The 22,677-nt window shown below is 50.5% G+C and overlaps 1 protein-coding gene across 1 annotated transcript; it reads right to left on the bottom strand.

Moving 5' to 3' along the window:
* Positions 1-298: 298 nt before the first annotated feature.
* BPIFA2 (BPI fold containing family A member 2) lies at positions 299-9,904 on the bottom strand. The gene is made up of 9 exons (XM_012527375.3): positions 9,773-9,904; positions 8,816-8,987; positions 6,993-7,137; positions 6,271-6,378; positions 5,189-5,341; positions 3,008-3,089; positions 1,926-1,989; positions 1,009-1,090; positions 299-493 (listed from the first exon to the last, which is right to left on the bottom strand). Exons 2-8 carry the CDS (start codon positions 8,970-8,972, stop codon positions 1,050-1,052), a joined length of 750 nt encoding a protein of 249 aa, XP_012382829.1. The 5' UTR covers positions 8,973-8,987; positions 9,773-9,904; the 3' UTR covers positions 299-493; positions 1,009-1,049.
* Positions 9,905-22,677: the final 12,773 nt, after the last annotated feature.

Below are 22,677 nucleotides of genomic sequence, written 5' to 3'. Positions count from 1 at the left end.
AAGGTGCCGGCTCTGTCCCCACCGTCTTCCTGGCCCAGTAAACACCTCTCAAATGTGGGACTTTATGAACCTGGGGTTCTGCCCCTGCTGCAAACCAGTGAGGTGACCCTGGGCCAGTTTCCTGTCCTCTCTATGCCTTGGTGTCCCCAGGGGTAGAACTGGGATGTGGGACTGGGTATCCCCAAAGTTTCTTTCCAGCTGCAGAATCCAGGTCTCTGCTGCCCCACTTACAGCTGACACGTCCCACTCCCCTTCCCCCGATCGTGATGGAGGGAGCACAGCAAGCCACACAGCCGGGTACAGAAATGGGGTTTTTATTACTGCGGTGGGGACAGGGAACAGGCGTAGCAGCCCCTCGTCCTGACTGGGAGGAGGGGCGTCTGGGAAGGGGTCCTTCCGGAGCGGCCCAGGCGTTTGCTCTGGTTGGATGGTGGCAGCACCTTCCCAGGGGGAGATGCTAAAAGGAAACTCAGTCAAGCCACGGGGAGCCAATCTGGAATGAGATCCCAAGCGTTAGGACATCGACAGCAATAGCTGCCCTTATGGGCACCCACCCCCGTGCCAGGCGCTTGGTGGGCCCAAGTCGGCCTGACTCTGCTGCCCCAGCCCTTTCCCACAAGACCTTGCATGGTCTAAGGCCTTAGAGGGGAAACTGGTGACTGAGGTTTGGGGTCTTTCTCTGGCACCTGTTACTGACCCACCTCACTTCCCTCATCCACCCTAGAACAACAGCAGGTACAAAAAGACGGATTAGAGGCCAAGACTGGAGCCAGTGTCAAGGCTTATTCTGGGGCCAGAAAAATGGTTCAGTATGTGACCAGGATCAGGGCTCAGTCAATCACTGAGGTCTGTGGCTAAGGGCTGGGCTCAGGTGATGACCAGGATCAGGGTGCAACCTGCTGCTCGAGAAGGAAGAAAGGCTGAGCTCGCTCTGGCTTTGCCACAGGCCCCTCTGGAAGAGCCTCATCCTCCCTCCCCAGCCCTGGGGCCCAGAGTCTGGCCGCTCACCAATGGGTAGGCCTCACAGCGGTTCTTCTGAACCGTCCTCTTCAGACACTGATGTGCAGGTGGATTCCCTGCTGAAGCTTATCTGAAGGAACAAAATCAATACAGACCTCAGTCTCAGTCACTGGACAACTGAAGAGAGACCAGGTCCCACTGACCACCACCCTCCAGCAGGTCAGCATGACAGCTGGTGGGACCTCGGGTATATCCTTTGTCTCTCTGAGCCTCAGTTTGCTCATCTGTAAAATGGGTGCAATGACAGTACCTGCCCCACAACATTGTTGAAAAGATCCAGTGAGATGGTGGAGGCAGAGCACAGAGTGGAGGCCGAGGGAGTGGCTCATGGTGATGTTCGTAGGAGAAGGGCACCTTCACTTGCCCCAGCAGCCCCACCCTGCCACCCCAGCCATGCCTAGATGCCAAGGCCCCCAAGTGGTTGGAAGAGAAGCCACAGCTCCTCACAGGAAGGGAAAAGAAAGGGGAGGTTTTATTCACAATACCTACTTGAATGTTAGCCTCTTTTACTTCTTTTTTTTAATCATGCATCAAATTCACAATGTTAGCAGTCTCATTTCACCCAGGTGGAGACTGAAGCTCAGAGAGGCAGAGCCACTTGCCCAAGGCCCCACCGTTGCTGAGTAGCAGAGACGAGATCTGAACCCCCCATCTGGCTGCCCAAAGCCATTCTTCTTTCTAACATTGCTCTGCCTGGACGCTTCTGCTGATTCAACAAGGGATGACAGTAGAGAGCTCTCAGAGGCCCACTGAAACCCCTCGGTTCTGCAGGGCCCCCCTCCAGCTACACTCTCCCGACTTGCTCAGGACAGTGAGTTGTTCTGCTTCTCAGGGGTCCCTGGGGGCCGGCGCTCCACAGGCCCTGACCGGAGAGACAGCCCCCACTTCACCAGGCTGTGACTTACGGACGAGGTTCTGAATAACATCCACATCCAGGGTATGGAGGAAGATGCGGATCATTGGGCACATCTGGGGGAGACAGAGAGAAAGAGAGAGGGAGGGAGAACAAGTCATTCTCAGCTGGGAACAAGCTGCCTTCCTCCCACAGAGGAGCTCACCTTTTGGGATCTTAGAGCCTTTGAACCATGGGATTCTAGAACAGTGGAAACCTAGAGAAGTCTAAAATTCAACAGCCCCAGGGTCCTAATCCTTCCCATTAGAATTCTAGTATCTTAACCATCTCTGTTGTGAAGTGTTAACCTCCCAGAACCCTACGCTCTTAGAAAGCTTGAACGTTAGAACCCTGGCATTTTCAAGAGTCGAGTGGCACCGTGGAGCCCTTAGAGCAGTGTTTCTCGCACCTCCTGTGCATCCAGGTCCCCAGTGAAGTCATGAAAATGCAGATTCTGATGCAGCGGATCTGAGGTGGGGCCTGAGATTCTGCATGTCTAGCATGTACCCCGCTGAGGCCAATACTGCTGCTCACGCCTGGGATATCCAGGTTTGGTTCAGTGAGATACAGGGTTCCTTGGAGAACTTTCCCTTTATAAACCTAGATTGCCAGGCCCCATTCCCGAATGACTAATTTAGAATCTCTGGGACTACAGGCCCAGGAATCCTGCAGATGGTGCATGTGGTTTTGGCTGATGCACAGATAAAAACAAAATGAAACTATTTTAACAGATCTGTGTTCATGCTTTTGATTCTAGGATATGTGAAATTCGTTTTCCATTCCTGGTAGGGATATAAAGTTTCCTTTTTAACATGAATTTATTTAAACACATTTATTTAATTAAAATTGTGTCGATTAAAGGGAAATATTAGGTAAAAAGGCATACTGGGGGTGATTTTTTCAGATCTTGTCAGGCCCCTGCTCTTCCCACCCACTCTCCTCCCCAGTGAGTAGTAGAGAAGGAGGCTCCTGCTGGCCTGAGAAGAACTTTGCATCTGAGAAGGAAAGGTGCCCAGTGGGTAGAGCCAGGCCTGTGGCGCCACACCTGCCCCCCCGCTCAGCCTGGCTCTGGGCCCCTGGGCACCAGGGACTCACCTCCTTCTGCACCAGGAAGGACACGGTCTTGACCAGGACTTTGGTCATGGTTTCCACGATATGTTTGACCATGGCGTTTTCACTGGCAAAGGGAGAGAACTGATAAGCCTGGGTGAGTGGGCAGGGCCAGTAAGCAGCAGGGGGGGGGGGATGAGTGGGAGTGAGGGGCTAGAGGGAAGGAGCACCGAGGAGTCAGGTAAACTCCTGGGAACCAGGCGCCCCTCTAGCCACAGGCAGAGAGCCAGGTGGAGTGTCAGGTAGAGCCCCACGTTTTACAGCCACTCTCCCCAGCCCGGACGGCTCGTTCATTCACTCTTCCAGCACATCCTGACAGACCACCAGCTATGTGCCACACACCAAGCTAGGCCCTGGGGGTAAGCAAAGCGCAAGCAGCTCCACACCTGGTGCCTAAACATTAAGCAAGTCTTGCCAAGGCTGGCTTCTTCCCGTGTTCAGCTCACAGCGTAATTGCCACCTCCTCAGGGCAGCCCTCCCTGACTGCATGGCTCTGGAAGGGTTCTGCTAATCATAGCATCCTGTTAAATTCACTGCATTGCCCAGCACTGAATCTGATATTTCACCCAATCTGACATTTTCTGGTGGGTTCTTGATTGATGGAGTGAATGCTGTGATGTCTGTTCCACGAGAACAGGGACCTTGTCTGTGGTCACCAGTAAGTGCTTTCAGAGCTCAGCATGGTACCTGGCACATAGTACGTGCTCAATACGTTATTGGCTGAGAGAATGAATGAAGCGAACAGCCAATGAAATAGCTAATCACAATTCGTGACAGATACTCTGAAGGGAAAGGACAGGCAGTTATGAGAGAGAACAAGAGCAATGGTATTTTAGACACTGAAGGATGAAAAGGTATATTGAAGCAGAGTCTGGGGAAAGCTGTTCTAGGTCTCCAGAACAGCCCATGCAAAGGTCCTGAGGTAGGAAAAAGTTTGGCTTGTCTGAGAAACAGAGCAAAGGCCAATGTGCCTGGAGCAGAGTGAACCAGTGGGGCAGCTCAGTGATCCTAGGGTAAGCAGAGCCTAGACCTCCAGGCAAGGGTTTGGAATTTGAGCCTAAGTGAAAAGAAAAGCCCTGAGAGGATTTGGAGCAGCAGAGTGCCATTTTACAGAGGCTGAGCTCCAAAGAGGCAGAATGAATTCACTGCTTGGCAAGGCAGTGTCCAGCAGGACTCCAGCCTCTGAATTTGCATCCCAGCCCTCCCTAGGCCATGGAGACTTTTTTTGGTTTGGGGGGTTCTTTGGGCACCCTGGGATCAGATCCCTTGGTGGGGTGGGGCGGCCACAGCCAACCAAGTGAGGCACCAGCAGCCCCAGCCCCAGTTTCCAGACCATTCCACCTGGGCAGTCCCCTGACTCCCAGTCACTGGCTGGGTTTGCAGCTTCTCTTTCCACCCCCTTCCCTGGGTGAAACCTGCTCTTTCAAGCAAAGAGCTTAACAGAGATTTTGTAGATTAATAGGGATGGATGATTTAAATGGAGAGGATTAAGTTTCAATATCTCATTTTGGGAATTTTCCAGGAGAGTAGAGAAATATTTGGGGGTAACTGAAATTAGAGTCCATGGTAGATATTTATTCACCTTCTCCCTACCTGGAGGCAAGGAGGTAAATATGCTTAATAATAATAGTTATTATTACTATTGTAAAATGATAAAGGTAATGATTCTCCAAGAAAATATAATAATCCTAAATGTGTTTGTACCTGACAACAGAGCTTCCAAATGCATGGAGCAATAACTGATAGAGCTGAAAAGCCAACTAGACAAATTCCCCATTCTAGCAGGAGACATCAGCATCCTTTCATCAGTCACTGAGAGAACGTGTAGACAGAAAATCAGCACAGGGATTATTACTGAGAACTGAATGTGCGCCAGGCTCTACACTCAACACTTGTACTTTTTCTCATCTTCTCATCTCAGTAGCCTCTGAGTAGGCATTATCAGTGCCCCTAGGCACAGGGGAAACCAAAGGCTCAGGGAGGTAAGTTGGCTACAAAGTTACAAATCAGTGGCAGAACTGGGATCTGGACCCGGCGCCATTCGACACCAGAGCCTGAGTTCTTTCTCACCACCTGTGCCACCTCCCAGATGTGGGAACAGGGCTGCCATTGAGGGGCGATCAGATCTTCAGAGAACCCCGCACTGCTGAGCTGGGTGAGACTTACGAGTCCAGCAAGGTGAGCTGGACGTTGGCGGGGTCACTGGTGCACTCTCCCAGGATCACAACGGGGAGGCCAGTCTGGACATCAGTTTCGACTTTGAGTCCAATCTGGAGGTCCAAAGAGGCCTTCAGGCCGACGACCTTTCCAATGAGAGGCCTGCAGGAAGTAAGAGTCACAGCTAACAAAGGTCTAGAAGGCCCGCTCGGCTTCCCCTGCCCATGTGGACGTTGTCCATGCGCTCGCTGGGTAACGTCAACGTCGCCCATATTCTTCACACGACGTACATGTTTATATCAGGGGATTCTTCACCTGCCCACATGGGTTTAGTTCCTATGAAATTTTTATACAGCAGAAATTATGCTAATAATTAAACTGATATTAATAATAAAAAGTTAACATTTATTGAGCACAAATTATGTTCTCGGCATTTAAAAAAGTATTTTCCATGAATTAATCCACTTAATCACCACAGCAATACTACGAGGGAAGGATTATTATATCTCTACTTTCCAAATGAGGAAACCTTGGTAGACAGAGGTTAGGTAATTACCCCAAGATTTCACAGCTAAGGAGCGATGGAATCTTTTGTGAATTTAACTATGAACATTCTTCTCCAACAGCTCATTTTCCTGTCTCACTGTCTCTGTTAAATCGATTGAAAATGCTTTAAAATGATCTATTGCACACTTGTCCTTTCTTATATACTATGCATTTAAAGTCAATTTTGAGATAAAATAACACCAGAGAAAATTTTGTCAACAAGTTATCAATTTTCATGCCTGGGCAGTAGGATTATGAATAGTTATTAACTTCTCAACTTTGCAGATTTTACAATTAGATAAATGTTATGATTTCAAAATATTATTGTTAGTGACCATTCTTTTAAAAAAGACTTGGTTATGGCCAAAATGCTTAGAACAATTTAAAGGTTGGGATTCTAGCTCTGGAATGACCCCGCATTGACAGACTGGGAAACGGTGCTGTAAGACCACACAGCAAAGGGAAGGGTGCCTCATTGCATGGCTGGGTCTCCATGGGCCATGCAGCACTGCCCCTCTCAGTTCCTGGTACCGAGGCATACTCACAGGGTCAAGGAGACATCAGCGGAGACAGGGATCCTGAGGTTGATGGTTTGGTTATCAGGAGCCAGTGAAGCTTTGAGATCCTGGATGTTGGCATTGCTGATTTTCAACCTGTGCAAAACCCACCATTCAGCCTTGTCTCACTTCAAGACAGCCATTTGCTGAGCACATCTCTGTGCCAGTATGTGCCACTTTTGGTCTTCGCAAGAGACTTGTTCAGAGTTCATGCTGTCCTTTTAATGGCATGCCATGCTGAGGCTCAGGCCAATGCTACCTTCCTACCCCCAAATCCCAAGGAGAATAAGTGCCAGAGTCAGGATTTGACTCAGAACTGTCTGACTCCAAAACTCCATGTGTGGAGCTCCTTGGTGTGAATTTTGTTTCTCTCCCATAAGGGAATTTGGGTTTTTATCCCAAGCCCTCTTTGAAAAGGGAAAAGTTTTTTTCTTTGGAAGAGGTCTTTGGACACCAGCAAACAGGTGAATGTGAGGGTGACCCTGACTCTTAAACTGTAGAACCCACGAGAAGCCCAGATTAGCCTTTTGGACCTGCCCCCAATTTACTCAAACTCTGATGGACCTGGCCTCAGGTCACCTCGGCTGGAGAGAAGAACAAAGTTTATCCACCTTTCTGTCTTTGATCCCAAACCAACCTCCCCAAAGACATGTATTCCCTTTTCTTGCTTTTCTTGGAACAAAGATCTTCACCATGAAGTACCAACTTACCCCAAAGCCTTCTCTAAATCTTGACCCAGCTTAGAAACGGTACTGCCCACCAGGTTCTCAACTTCCTGGATCTTCTCCTTGGCCAGTTTCCAAGCCTGGGAGCCCTGGAGCTTCTCCAAGTCAACCTTGACTTTCTGAAGGAGAACTGACAAAATCAATAACCATTTAGTGTCATGTACTACTTATGAAGCAGCTCCTATGTGCCAGGTACTAGATAAGAGTATTCATTTATGTTATTTCATTTAATCTTCATAACAACTCAATCAGGTAGGTATTGTTATTATCTACATTTTATAAATGAGGAAATAAAAGATCAAAAAGGTTAAGAAATGTGCCCCATAATCACACAGCTAGGGAGCCATTGTTCCTTCCATGCTGCCTCCCTACTAATGTATTACTGATCAGTCATCAATGAAGTAATCAATCAATTGACCAGGCAATTGATGTTGATTATACACCAACTTCCAGCAGTGATTTTGCATGGGAGCATCTAGTGCCATAAATGAGGTATACACAAAAGTTTTTTAAAATTAGGTCAAACAAAAGGAGAGAATAAACTAAGAAATGGGGAAGCTAGACTCAAATGGCTCCAACACATGAAAATAGTAAAGGGAAGTCCAGGATGTCAGCTTTGAAGCAAGCCCAGAGGACAATAATTCATATAGGTGCAGGAGGACAAAATCTTTCTAATAGAAGGTCTCCAGAGAAAATGGGTTTGTGGCAGAATAAATGACATGGGGCAGATGTAGGATGGCCATATGAAAAGAAGTAAGGATATGTGAGCAGAAAATAATTCCAGTGGCAAACAACAAGGCAATTACTAATCCAAGGAAAAATCAAAGACTGTACAAGAAAAAAATGTGATCATATTACTGCAACTTGGCTCTGCCATGGACCATATCAGCCTAGTTATAATGATGCAAACAGGGAATAACAATTTAAGTGAAACTAATGATATAACTATATCTGGTCATATAATTCAGTAGATGACCTTGATCCATACACTTCTGTCTCTGGTCCTCAGTTTTGATAGTTGTGAAATTAGAGAAGGTCCTTTCTGAGTCTTTGAAGTTTGTCTAAGTTCTGGCAAGGTTTGAAAGGCAGCTATATGCAAAAGTTACCTCCTCCTATAAAGAACGTTTGTCAATGTACTATTAATGTTTCCAGAAAATAAAGAGAAATCTTTTTTAAGGAGTTGGTATAAAGAGAAGACATAATTAAATACAAATGGCTAGGTGGGCTAATTTCCTTAATTTCCAATAAGCTAACAAAATCTCTAAGAGAAAATTGAACAATCCAACAGAAGATTATACTGAGAACATAAACAGAATAGTTAAGTTAAAGTATGCAAAAGGCTGGTAAATATATTAAAAAATTGAGTGGACCCCTAGAGAGATGCAAATTCAAATGAGTTACAATCTTTCATTTATTAAACTGGAAAACATTTATAGTTGTCTATACCAAATGCAGACAAAGGAGTGGACAAAATGCACTCTCATAGACAGTTGGAGGGAATGTAACATAAGGGATGGTTTTCAACATCTACCATAATTTGAAATGTGCATGCCTTTTGAACTTTTGGAATTTGTTCCATGCCTATATTGGCAATAATTTACCAGTATATAATAATTTATAAAGGATATTCATTGCAGCATTACTTGTTTCTATAACTATGATAAGTGAATAAGCCAAGAATTGCATAGCCACCTCTCTCAGTAAACTACCTACAAAGGGCAGTCCCTGGTGGCAGCCTCTGGTAATGCAAGCATAGTCTTTAGGAGGCAAGCTCCTATGTATTACTGATCATCATCCTTGTAACTCACCATCAAGTGTATTGTCAACTGTCTCAAGCCCTTTGTCAATGACAGGTTTCACTTTGTCCACAACATTAGTCAGGTCATTTTCAAGAGTCCCCAGAAGAGACGCTGAGGTCCCAGTGAGCAGACCGCACAAGAGGACAAGTTTCCAAAGTTGAAACATCTTTTGTCCTGATACCTGGACAATTATGGGAAGAACAGAATTGAGAATTACCCAGAGGGAAAGAAGTATTTAGTAAGCACTCATCACTCTTATACTTAACATGCCTTGAGATAGATGTGGCTCTCTCCTAATTTACAGATGGATAGTCAAGACCAGAAAACTAGAGCAACTTGCCCAAAGACACAGTCAATGAGTGGAAGAGCTGGGATTTGAAAAGTTAGACTTGACACCAAATCCATGTTCTTACAAAAAGGTCCTTTTCACCTGCAGTTTTCTCTGCCTGAAACATCTTTCCTCTTCCATGATTTTTCATCTACTGATTCCTACTGATTCTCCAAGCCTTAGCAAGATATCATACCCTCTGTGAAACTGACTTTATTGCCCTCCCCAGAGTCTATGTTAGGAGGTCCCACCTAACCACTTTGGCTTCCTTTAGTCTCTGATCAGAGTCTGGTACCAGCTGCCTGATGACTAGTCTACCTCTCCCACTAGGCTGTGATCTCCTTAGAGGAGGGACAGTGACTGTTGAATCCCCAGCCCCCAACAGAAATCTTGCATTCAGTAGGTGCTAAACAACTATTTGTTGAATAAAATAATTAACAAATAAATAGATACCACTTCATGATCCCCTTCATTGCTCACCAGTTTGATGGCTCTTTAGCATAAATATATATATCTCTTAATTGGCTACATTAAAAATGTTAACTAATCCTGGGACCCCCATTCTCCTGCCTCTTACCCCCCAAATCTTCTGAAGAGCACCATGTGAGGAGCTAGCAAGAGGTAAGCCTACTACTCACAAGTTTGGAGGAGGATGCTCACGAAATCCCTGTTCTCCTGCACAGTCTCCTGGGATTCTGCTGGGTGCGGGTGGTTTTTATATGTTTCAACAGGGTGGGAGGCTGCCCATGGAAGCAAGTCCTGATTCCAAGTGACTCCAAAAAAAATAACCTCTGTTCAGGATGTGCAGAGAAACTTCTAACCCAAAGGTCACCCAGGATGCTTGACTTGGAATAGATGGTATGGAAAGAACTTTCTGCCAAGACTAAGAAAAGGTCCTTCTGGGGCCTCTAGCTGTCAAGGGGGTGGTCATTGTAGTGGGGCCGGGGAAGACTGAGAATGGACCAACTGGAGAATGTTTGGGTGGGAGCACCCCTAGAGACCACCAAGTACAACTCTGTCATTTAGAAACTGAACCTCCTAGAGGGGAAGCAACCAGTCTGAAGTCACCCAGCAAGATGAGGACAGAAATGGGGTTAGAATTGTGGCCTGGAGAGAGTTAGGACCAACAACCTGAGAGGTCATTCTGCCTGGCCTTCTCCTGGTGTCTGAGTGTCTTCTACCACATCTCTTACAGTTCAAATGTTTACAGTGACAGGGAGCTCACTACCTCCAAGTACCTTCAAGTCTTCTTGTTCCATCTAGTTAGTAGAAAGTGCTTCCAGAGAGGAACCAAAATCTGCCTCCATGTTATGCACATGTGTGAACAACAGTGAGGCCCAGAGAAGGTGAACATCTTGGCTGACACAATGCCAGCCAACGTCAGAAACACAATGCCACCAGCCTTGCCCCTGGTCTCCCTTTGCAACACATGCCCCCACTGGCTCCACTCTCAGCAAGGCAGCCAGAGGGCATCTGTCAGGTAAAACCCAAAGTCTCTCCACGCCCAGAAGAGCCCACAGCCTCTCCAAATTTATCTCCTACCTCTATCCCTTGTTCCTGCTGGGCTTCCTTCTGTTCCAGAAAGATACCAACCTCTTCCCGGCTTTGAGCTTTGCACAGCTACTGTCTCTGCCTGGGTCTCTCCTCTCTCTGAATGGCTCTCTAAGTCATGTCCTAAGAAAGCCCTCCCTGCCTGCCCACCTCGGAGGGCTCTCCCCATTATCCTTACCCTCAGTTCCTTCAGTCACATCATGATCACGTGAAATACTCCCACTCATTTTCTGCCCCCAGCAAGGGGCTACCACCCTGTGCTCTGAGGCCCTCTTCTCACATGGGTCCTCAAGACACTAACCTGCCCCCCATCTGCTCAGGATTTCTCTCTGGGGCATCCCATAAGGCCAGCTCTCCCTGGGCAGGTAGTGAGGGCCTCCCCACCAGAGATGTCCGGAACTTGGCTCTGTGACCGCTGAGCTCCTGTGCGCCTTGACATGACTGTGGGCCACGGTCCTAACTCTCCATAGGTCTGTTGCTCAGAGGAAATTATTGCACATTTCTATTCTTCACCTTGGGCTTCTTTTCTACCCGACCTCAGCCCCCCTCAGGCTTCCAGTCTCTTTCCTTTTCTCACTCTTCCTACCTGTCAAGGTCTCTACTTGGCCCTGCTGTGGCCCTTTGGAGCTACAGGGGCTTGGGCTTGGTGTTTTCTTTTATCGTGGACCCCACCAGGACAAAACCTTCCCTCACTGGCCTCAATCACCCTTCACAACCAAGCTCTGACAAGACATTATGCTAGAAGCTCTTGTCCTCTTGGAGGTGAACCTGCCAGGGGTCAGAGCAGGCAGAGGACCCCGTCCTCTCACATGCAGCTCAGAGGTTCTGGTTTCTAAAGGTGTCCTAGAAGCTCACTCCTGCAGCCTTGCTGGCCCCAGCCCACACCAGGCCAGGACCCAGGGGTCCCAAGACCCCTTCCACTAAAGCATTGGGGGGAACCCCAAGTCTGATCTACTTTAGATGACACCTGCCAAAAATGGGGGGAAAAATGCCCCCACTTCTCCCTGAGGTCCTCTGGGTCCTACTCCAGATAGTGTGTGTGGAAGAGTTGAATAAGCATGCACATGCTTATTCACATTTGTACGCACATGCGCAAACACACAAGCACGCAAGAACAAGGCACCACAAACTAGACCCTATGAAGAAACAGATACATTTCCCTGCCTACAATGAGAACTTTTTACAGAACTACGGGGACCATGTCAGCTTCCCACCATTCTGAATGGAAGAGCTCTGTACCCCCGAAGGGGCGTTTGGGTGTCCACAGATTGCCTGCAGACGCTGATTTATTTCCTTAAAGACTTCAAATACAACGATCTGGCAAAACCCCCTGGAGAATAAATGCAATGCGTCATCTGAGTTCTTGGATCCAGCTGAGCCTGAAACTATACGCCCCTCAACTCTTCAGTTCACCCGTGTCATGCCGAGGCCAGCTGGCGAGGCAGGTGCCGAGTCCTCAGGCTCGAATATCCTGTTGGTTGTAACGCCTGATGAACTGGGCTGTGTCCACCTGGAACAGGACACAGGAAGCCCAGGAGGGTGCCACTTGGCATCAGGCTGGGGAGGACAAGCCCCGGGTGCAAAGGTATCCTGTGTCTCTGCCCCTTCTGCTTGGCCCCTACAACTCAGCAAGGACCTGGTGGAGCTGTCCTCCATAGGAAAGTGTCGAGGGCCAGGCCTGGGGTGAGGACAGGTGGGGGGTTCGAATTTCCTCACGCTGGCCGTGGTTCCTCCATTAGGAAGCAGAGCAGGGCAGCAGCAGCGAAGAGGAAGCTGTGGGGACGAGGCCTAGTTGACAGCACAAGCCTTGAGGTGGAGGGAGTCTGGGAGAATTCAGCCCACTGGAGGCCTGCCGTGGCCCTGCCTGGGGCATGGGACCAGCGTCTGAACCCCTCTTCACCATCTGGGAGTGGGAAAATATCTGGCAGCCTGGCACCAGGTTCTGTAAACATTTAGAACCTCCACTGCCACTGGTGGGGGGGAACAGAGCTTTGTTGAACTAATTTGGAGACAATTTTCTCACCCCAAGACCACAACCCAGGGGACTGCAGGTGAGGTGGTAACCTTAGACCTGGAGTTGGCTCCAGCCCTCAGTTGCCTCATCTATAAAATGGGCACACACCCTTGTCCCTGGTATAGTGGATGGATAAGTACCTGGGAAGTCAAAAGCATGCTAGGAGGCTCTGCCTGTGATGGTTAGAACTGGCTCTGCAGTTGGGCAGGCCTGAGTTTTAATCCTCTCTTCTTGTTGCTGGCTGTGTGACCTGGGCAAGGACCTTCACCTCACCAAGCCTCAGTTTCCCATCCTGGGTTTAATTAAGGGTGGCTAAGAGCTATGATCTCATGCATGACCCTGATTGATTGGTAGGGGCTGGATGGAATACTCTACTGAGATACAGTTTGAGGCAGCTCCTGGGTTTGGAGGGCCTGATTGATTAGTGCTGTCTGCCACAAGTGCAGGAGGAGAGAGTGGAGGCACATGTGCCATCTTGCCATTTCTGTCTAGGTGATCTCTAAAAGTCCCTTTTGCTCAGTCTACACTAGACTACACTAAACACTAGTGTCTACACTAGACATCCATGGAGGGTGGAAATCTGGGATCTGGTGCTGGGAGGTGGAGGAGGAGATCCCTGATCTGGCTCGAGTCTTGGCACAGCTATCAACCTGTGACCCTGGGCACAAAGACACTCGTCTCTCAGAGTCTCTCTTCCTAATTATGAAATGACGGGAGGATACAGCTCAAGGGCTCCCTGCTAGACAGCTGATCCCTTGGGGTCTTGAAAAGAGCTGAAGGAGGCTGGGGGCTACTTGCCATATTTCCACCAGCTGCAGCCACCACACGCTCTTGCTCTAACCAGGACTCCCACCAGCTCCTTGGCTTTGGTAATCATGGCCCCTCTCTGAGGCCATGAGGCCATCCCCAGGACCTGGCATACAGCAGGCACTCATTAAATGCCTCTTACAAGCCCTCAGAAGCATTTTTTCCCTTATTGCTGATGAATAGAAAATGGAGAACTGGACACATGTTTAATCCATGCCTTTTATTTATAACAGCACAAGGAGCCTGGGTTTTGAGGCAGACAGCCTCGGGTGTGTGCCCCGACTGCGGGGCCCCAGCCAAGTGCCCTAACTTCTCCACACCTCCATTTCTCTCCCATCAAGTGACAATTAGAATGGTGTCTACCATGGAGGAGCCACTGGGGGACTAAATGAGGAAAAGCCAGTAGAGTGCCAGCCACTCTACTCTAGAGAAGGTGCTCCATGAAAAGCAGCTGCCACTGTCACCATAATGACAGTGATGAACTGTAGTGAGTAGTGACTAGCATGGCCTGTAGGAGTCCAGGGAACTGCAAGGGTGTCAGGAGGCAGATCCTATGCTTGTTAATAGGATGAGAGGCCTGGGTTCAAATCCTGGCCTGCCATTTCCTAGCTCAGAGACTTAGTTTCCCTCTCTGTAAATTGGGGATAAAATTTGTACCTCCAGTCAGGTTGGTCTAAAGAGTCCACACTATGTATAAACTCTGTTAAGCACTCTCTGTTTGCTCTTTTTACCCCCCTCTCCCTCTCCCCCCTCCCCTTGCTCCTCCCTTCCCCCCACCCTGCTGTTTTTGCTTCTGTGTCCATTCACTGTGTGATCTTCTGTATCTATTCCTCTTTTTGTCTTCTTTTCTCATTTTTCTCCTTTAGAATTCACCAGGACTCGATCCTGGGGGCCTCTGATGTAGAGAGAGTTTCCCTGTCACTTGTGCTACCTCAGTTCCTGGTTTCCACTGCGCTTCACCTTTTTAAAAAAAAAAAAAAAAAGATTGATTTTATTTCTTTCTCCCCCCATATTGTCTGCTCTCTCTCTTGTTCATTCACTGTGTTTTTCTGCATCCACTTGCATTGTCAGGTGGTGCTGGGAAACTGCACCTCTTTTTCTTTGTGTCATCTTGCTGCGCCAGCTCTCCATGTGTGCAGCACCACTCCTGGGCAGACTGTGCTTTCTTCATGCAGGGTGGCTCTCCTTGCAGTGTTCACTCCTTGTGTGGGGGGCTCCCCTATGCAGGGATGCCCCTGCCTGGCACGGCACTCCTTGCGCATGGCAGCACTACACATGGGCTGACTGGCCACCTGGCAGGAGGTCCTGGGTATCGAACCCTGGACCCTCCATACGGTGGGCGGATACTCTTTCAGTTGAATCATGTCCACTTCCCCGCTTCACCTTGACTCTCCCCTTTGTCTTTCTTTTGTTGCGTCATCATCTTGCTTCGTGACTCACTTGCACAGGCACTCTGCTCGCCACACGGCACTGGCTTGCTGCGCAGGCACGCTTTCTCTTTTTCTTTTTTACCAGGAGGCCCCAGGGGATTGAATCCGGGTTGTCCCATATGGTAGGCGGACGGCCTATCACTTGAGCCACAACCGCTTCCCTCTATTTACTCTTATTCCCCCACAAAAGTGGGAGCGACGTGAGGCAGCGAGTTTTGTCTCTTTTGTTCCATCACAGTGCTTTGTAAGAGTAGGTGCCTGAGTCCCTGCTACTACCATTATTTGGACACAGGGTCTTTGCCTTTCCTTGATGTCCCCTCCAGGGACAGTGATACTGCTCAGTGTGTCCACATCTTTTCTGTGCATATATGTCTCTCCCCAGACGTGTGGCACTTTCAATATGTGATGCCCCAGCTTTTCTCTGTCCCTCCTTGTTCCCTGTGACCCGCGCTCTGTGCAGCTAAGAGCGTGGGCTTGGTGGGCAGCCGCTGCCTCCTCGCCTCAGCTGCACAGACTTGGGCCATTCCCTTTCCTCTCTGAGCCCCTTGCTCCTTGCCAAGGCGGCTAATGCCAGGCCCAGTACTTCTTTTTTTTTTAATAGGAAACTTGAAGTTTATTATTAATTTTTTATTATGGTAACATAGATACAACCTAAAATTTGCCATTTTAACCACTTTTAAGTATGCAATCAGGCAGCTTTAATTACTTTTAGGATGCTGTGCTGTCATCACCACCTTCCATTACTAAAACTTTCCCATCACCCAGCACAGAAACTCCTCACCCCTTCAACAAGAACCCTCTCCCTCCCCCCAGCCCAGCCCCAATCCTGCTCACAGCTGTGGCAAAGGTGAAATGAGATGACGTCAGTCTGGGGCTGGCACGAAGTTGGGGTGCCCAAATGAACTCTTTCCAAAACGTCCAGGCTGTGGGCGTGGGTGGGGCAGGGCGCAAGGGTCCCCCGGGCAGGGAGGAGGCCGCCCCCCTCCCCGGGGGCCGCCCGGCTCAGGGCTCTCTCACCTGTGCCACCACCGGGGGAGAGAAGTGGAGACCTCCGGGACGTCCCCCCTCCTCTTCCTGCTAAGGGTACACGCCGTCTCCTTGCATGTCAGGTATTTGCATTTCAGGGACAAAGGCCCCAGTATGAGGGTCGTGGGATGAATTTCTCATTGAAATTCTCCAGCGAGGCATGAAGGATTAGCTGTCCCACGTCTGGGACAGCCTACCCACCCCGGCGTGACAGCTAATCCAGCCCGGCAGCTTCCTGGTCCCACTGACCCAGCCCGTAAGCTCTGAATTGACATCTTTTTCCAAACACAGCGCAGATCTCGGGCTGAAAAGGACCTGGAGGTCACCCAGCCAGCGGGGACCCCGCGGGGGCGAGCTGAGGGTCTGAGGTCTCCGTGGGACTCGGGCGGGCTCGGCGCTCCTGCCTTCGGTCGCAGCCCTGGCCCTCCTCCTGCCCGCAGAGCTGCCCCTGTCCTTTCCCCCCCGGGGTGACAGCATCTGGAAACGCACCGCGTCCCAGTCACAAGTCACAGCTTCTTTTTTGCTATTAAAAAGCTGGAAGGGTTTTCAGCACAGCGCTTTTGCAGTCGGTCACAGATTACGCATCTGTTTTTGAACAGGAACAAGGTGTTCACATTTGTGTTGCCGACTCGGGGATGCTTGGCAAATAACAAAGAATGAAGAACAAAATGTTTTCAAACATACTGTCGTTTTCATGACTGCTACACGTAACAAGTCATAAAGCTGTCGTAATGTTCGCGTCTGAAAACCTTTAGTTAAACTTCCAGCGACCGCGACGGGGCCGTCTTCTTTTCTGATTTTGAAGGCAGCACATTTTGTTCTTGTGGTTTTGCTCTCGGGCATTCTTCTAACTGCTGGGCTCAGTGTTTGTGACACCTACGAGGCTCACCAGCTCCCCTGGTCCTGGCCCTAGAAACAGGGGCCCCTTCCCACGGACCGACCGAGGGGAGGGGGCCTCACCCGACCCCTCCTGGGGCCTCCCCCTCCTATCCGTGGACTTGGCCCAGATCGCCTGAGAAAAGTCCCCCCGTGGGCGGGAGGGCGTTTGCACCGAGCCTAGCTCCTCCCCGGTGTCCCTTGAGTCTGGGGTCTTGTGTCCCCCCAGAGCTGGCCTGGGGTCTGGCGTAGAGGAAGAGTCCAACCGTGTTTGTGGAAGGAAGGCAGTCAGAGAGGGAGGGAGAGAGGAGGGAAGGGCTAAGGAAGGGAAGGAGGAAAGAAAAGAAGGAATTATAGGGAGAGGGGAAGGGAGATGGAGAGGGAGGGAAGGAGAGAGGGAGGCCAGCAGTGTCCGCTGACCGGGAGCCCCGAAGGCAGGAGCGGCACCATTTCGGAGCCCGAGGGCCTGGCTCCTCTCATTGGCCTTGACCGATGATCTGACCATTTGACTAAATAAATGAGCTCACTGGAGGTTGAGGAGGTCCAAAGACGGCCGCCCCCCAGGGGAGCAGATGGGCCCGCACCGTGAGCCCATGACCGGCGGGAAAGCACAGTGTCATTCACTGACCCTCCAAACAAACTTTATTCCCATTTCGTAAGCAGAGAAACAGAGGTGGGGGGGAAGGGGGAATGAATTGCCCAAGGTCACAGATCTTGTGGCAGGGCTGGGATTTGAATCCAGGTGTCCTGACCTGAGTCCGTGCTCCCAGCTGCTTACAGGGCCCTGTCCTTTGTATTCTAACCCTCAGGATCCCCCCTGGACCGCGCGAGTCCTGCAAGGGCTGGCACACACGGGGTTCTTCCCCACCCCCTCAGTGGCCCAGCCCAGGCCCGCGTCCGAGGAAGCGTTCTGTAGGGTTAGCTGGTGGCAGGAAGGGGCGCTGGCCTTTTCTCCTCCACTAGCCGGGGAGACTTCAGGTCAGGGGCCGCGACTGCCATCCTTGCATCCCCAGCAGCCAGCGGGCCCTAATAAATGAATACGTCCAGTTATAGTAGGAAAAGACTACCTGGTGGAATGGATAAATGAAGGGGACGAGACTCAGAATTCAAAAGAAGAATCCAGAAGATTCTTAGGTCCCGAAGAGAGAAGTGGATCAACTAAGACAGAGAGGTGGCCCGGCTCGGGCGTCAGGGGCCGCTGCCGCCTTCTGTCTACCCTCTTGCCCGTGCTCCCTCCCACGCACTCTCCAAACCGCTCACCACCCGCCCCCCACCCAGCCACCTATCCTTCCGTCTCGCCTCCCATCCCACCAATCATTCCCTCAGCAACTCCATGCCACGTCTTGGGCCCCAGAGCACCCTCACAAGTGCTCCCGGTGCCAGTAGGGGGTGGAGGCGAACCCACGCACAATGACGGCTTTCCAGAGGCAGGCAAGACTCCTGGAAATGCCCTGTGCACGTGCCGGCCCCACGCAAATACAGCTTTTCCCTCTTGCTGCCTCAACTGCTGTCCCGGCCTCGAGCTACCCTCAGCCACGGGCCCTTCATAAACACTGGGTGGGGTGGAATCGAGCACTTTGGGGTTTGAACAAGGAAATGACCTGACATTACAGGATAGGCAGGGACAGATGAGACAGAAGACAAACTTTGGCAGAATTCCCCGCCCTGGGGGAGCTCCGCATCTGTTGGCCTTGCAGGGGCTTTTTTTTTTTTTTTTTAATTCATTTTTTAAAAAATATTACATTCAAAAAATATGAGGTCCCCATTCACCCCCACCGCCCCCACCCCACCACTCCCCCCACAGTAACACTCTCCCCCATCATCATGACACATCCACTGCATTTGGTGAGCACATCTCTGGGCATCACTGCAACCCATGGCCAGTGGTCTACACCATAGCCCACACTCTCCCACATTCCATCCAGTGGACCATGGGAGGACATACAATGTCCGGCAATTGTCCTGCAGGGGCTTTTGGTAACCACCTAGGCCTCGATTGAGTTCTGACTCAGCTGCTTATTCGCTGTGTGACCGTTGGCAAGTCACAGAGCCTCTCTGAGCCTGTGTCTTCATCACAGAGACCCTGGCAGCCATCTGCTAAATGGTGTGGGGATTAAGTGAGATTGAAGCGTGGAGAGCAGTTCACCCAGCACCTGGAAAACAGTAAGCACCCAGTAAAGACAACTCAGCAGGGCCTGCCCAGGGTGGACTTGAGAGTGGGAAGCTGTGGATCTCCTGCCACGTACCTGCAGCTTGCCAGTGATTGTAGGCAAGGCAGCAGCTCTCTGAGGCTTAGCTCCTCTTCCCTAAAGTCCTCCAGAGGGCCTGGGGATGTGTGAAACGAAAGAAGGAGAGCAAGACGTTCCAGAGTCAAGACGTGGCCACTCAAAAGGAAGGAGGGACTGAGGGAAATAGCAGAGCTCCCTGCCTCTCCACGTGGGCTCCTCGTGGGATCCTCGAGGGACCCTGGCTTGTGGGGTCTCGGCTCACCCCCTCCTCTGCCCACACTCAGGCTTCTCAGTCTCTTCTGGGCTTCCCCCAAGGCCTTCTCCCTGGCCTCCCCACCTTCTCCCCTCCAGCTCCTCTCAGTGCCAGGAGCCAGGTCTGAGGCTGCTGCATCCTTGCAAATTCTCCCCATCCTTCAGGGAGCCCCTTGCCCGAGGCCCTCTCCACTCCACCCACCTGTTCCTTCTAACCTTCTGCCTTGTGGCTCTTGAACAGGTTTCTTCCCTGTCTACAGACACACACACACACATACATGCACACGAGGTTGTAAACTCCAACGGCTGTGTGGGATTTCTCTCTTGTTTCACACTGACTTGCACAGAATGAGCGGAAATGTGTTTGTCAATTGAACTCGTCAGGATTTTTGGGTTGCTTGTAATGGAAGACAACCCAAACTGGCTCAAGTGTCAAAGGGACACTCAAAGACCCATGGCTTTCAGGCATGGCTGAATCCAGGCACTCAAAGAAAACATTCAGGAATATGTCTCTCTCCATGACTTAGCTCTGCTTTCTTCTACATTGGCTTCATTTTCAAACCAACTCTCCCCAGGATTGGGGGGTGGCGGCAAAGGCAGCTCCAGACCCACACTCTCTTAGCATCACAATCTTAGTAGAAAGAGAGGAACTCTTTGTTACTATTTTCTTCCAATGTCTTGGGGCTAATTCCCATGGGCCCTGCTGGGGTTACATGCCAGGTAAAGGAATATATTAAAGTCCACATGGCCACAGGACAGGATGAAAACCAGGGGAGCATGGCCAAGGAAGGACTGGGTTTCCAGGAGGGGGAAGGTGTCTGCCAGTCAGGTAAGAGGAGGACAACTAGGGCTGGCTGGCGAGGGCTGCGTGGGAGATGGGTGGAGGTGTGGAGGTGGCCAGAACACGCGAGCTGTTCCCAGGGCAGGCCGGGGACCCACAGCATTGGTCTCGCAGGGGAACTTGTTGGAATTGCCAAAGCGCAGACCCCACCCCAGCCACCTGTGCTGGAAGCTGCACTTTAGGGAGAGCCCCAAGGGATTTGTGCACAGTCAAGCCTGAGAAGCACAGCTCTCAGGATCGTTGGATCCGAAGGGGAAGAGAGCAAGCAGGTGGGAGCTGGGGTGTGGGGTCAAGGGCGGGACCTTCATTTGGCTTAAGAAGGAAGAGACTTGAGCATATTTGGGTGTGCTTTTTTCATAACTAAAAACATCGGAGGAGGGGATTTGTTTTATTCAACTTTCTGCTCACAATTTTGCAGAACGCTATTTCAGATTTGCATAAATCAGATTCATATCGAATGCATCCTAACTCTATTTGTTGACAGGAAAAATGAGTGCTGTGCTGTGGGGACTTTCCTGAGAGCCTCCCACTGTGGCTCCTTGGAGACTGGACCAAGGACACAGGATGCCGTGGCCCCGCAGAGAACTCAGGGAGAAAAGCCCAAACAGCCACTTCCTTCTCTCACCACTTTATGCCTCTGCCTGGCTCCATGTGGCTCTCCTCCAGTCCTGCCGGGCCCCTCAGATAATGATGGTCCTGGCAGACGATAGTTAGAAAACAAATGTTGTCGTGGGTCATCGAACCGGAGCAGGCCACGGGCCTGAGGGACTCCAGGGAGCCTAGAGAAGACTGAGTTCTGGGGTGGTTTGTGTGGGGCTGTGGGGCCCCCACACCCCTTCCCAGCACCCCTGGGATCTGGTCCCTTGGCTGTCACTTTTGGTGTCTTCCCCCTCCCCCCCAGGGTAGAATCATAGCACCAGGGAGTGGTGAAGGGATCCCACGTCATACATTCCCACTAGTGGGGAAACCGAGGCCAGAGTGGCATGGGAGCTTCAGCAAGGACATGGCAGAGCCCTTGCTGGCTGGGACAAGAACCCTGAGGTCCTGGAAGCCCCCTCCTCCTCCAGCTCCTGCCCTCTACCAGAAGTCCCCCGTTGAATCTTGGCTGGAAAACATCTGCCTCACAGGTAGATGAATGAAATAATCCATGTGAGGTGAACAGACCAGGGCTGGACAGGGAGTGAAAAGAAAGTGCTAAAGTATATTAATAGATCATAACATTATGGCCATTATTAGCCCCATTTTTTCAAATAGGGAGACCAAGGCACAGCGAGGTTCAGTATCCTAGTAGGCTATAGAATGGGGATCTGAGCCCAAGAATTCTGACTCCCCAGCCCATGCATTGAATCACATCAGCACACTGAACCTGTCTCCTCATCTCTAACATGGAACTAATGATACTACTGGCCTTGAGAAATGGCTGTGAAACCATGAGATCACGAAAGCCAAGCACTCAGCACAGGGCCTGACCTAATCAAACTCCTTTAATACAAAAGTCCTCGTAGCCTGAGTGAGAAACATGGATTAGCAGAGTCATGGCCCCACCTTGTGGCAGGGTCTGGGAACTGCGCCTTCCGCTGACCCTCGGGTACACGTGCCTGGGCCCTTCTTGGCTTTCCTTCTCGCTCAGTGTGGTGGCAGAGGGAGGGGTGCAGAGCTAAAACTTCTGCAGTTTCCAGCCCCTGTGACTGCAGGGGTGGGGAGGGAGGCTTGGCTGTGGGTTCTCAGAGCACCTACCTTGAGGTCCCCTTTGCACACCTTTGCCAAGCAGGTCCCTCTGCCCGGTGGTCTTTAGACTATCCACCAGTGGGGGCAGTTTGCTACACTGTCCCAACCCTGAACTAAGGCTCTCTTCATGCATTTTCTTGTGCTCCTCTCTGTGCCTCCGTCTCCCTGTTTGAAACATTTCTTTTGAGGTGCTATTCTCATCCATTTTGCAGATCAAAAGCAGGTTCAGAGAAGAGAGATCACTTGCTCATTGAAACTGGGAGTCAATGGAAGATTCTAGAAGAGTCAGGGTTTGAATTCGTATCCATCTGACTCCAAAGCCTAGGCTCTTCACAGTCACACTGAAGACAGGGCCCCCCCCACAGCACCACTTCCCACCCCTTGAAACACACAACGGCACCATGAGGGTTTTGTCCAAAGAAAGGGCTCAGAGCTGGCGTCGTGTGGAGCCAGCAGGTCCAGTTTCTGCTTGTCCCCACCCTTCGTGAAGGTCCTGGGCTTCCTCAGCCTCTGAAGCCAGGATTCTAAGTGTCTGGAATTCTAATGTATATTATCTTGGTATTCTTCCCCCCACCTCCATCCCCCACCCCCCACCCCAGCCAGATCCTGAAGCATTACTTATGCACTGACTAAAACAGGTTTGGAACAAATTTCTTATCCAGGAGAGGAAGCAGTGAGGGAGAAGTGGTAATTGAAGGTGCAGGGCCAGAGGGGTTTCAGGCAACTTCTCTATTTCCTTCTGGGTTCTACAAGGCTTAGAAGCTGGCCTACAGCCGGATTTTATAGCTCT

Source organism: Dasypus novemcinctus, chromosome 24, assembly GCF_030445035.2.
Source record: "Dasypus novemcinctus isolate mDasNov1 chromosome 24, mDasNov1.1.hap2, whole genome shotgun sequence".
NCBI lineage: Eukaryota > Metazoa > Chordata > Mammalia > Cingulata > Dasypodidae > Dasypus > Dasypus novemcinctus.
This window is presented reverse-complemented; position numbering and strand designations above follow the sequence as displayed.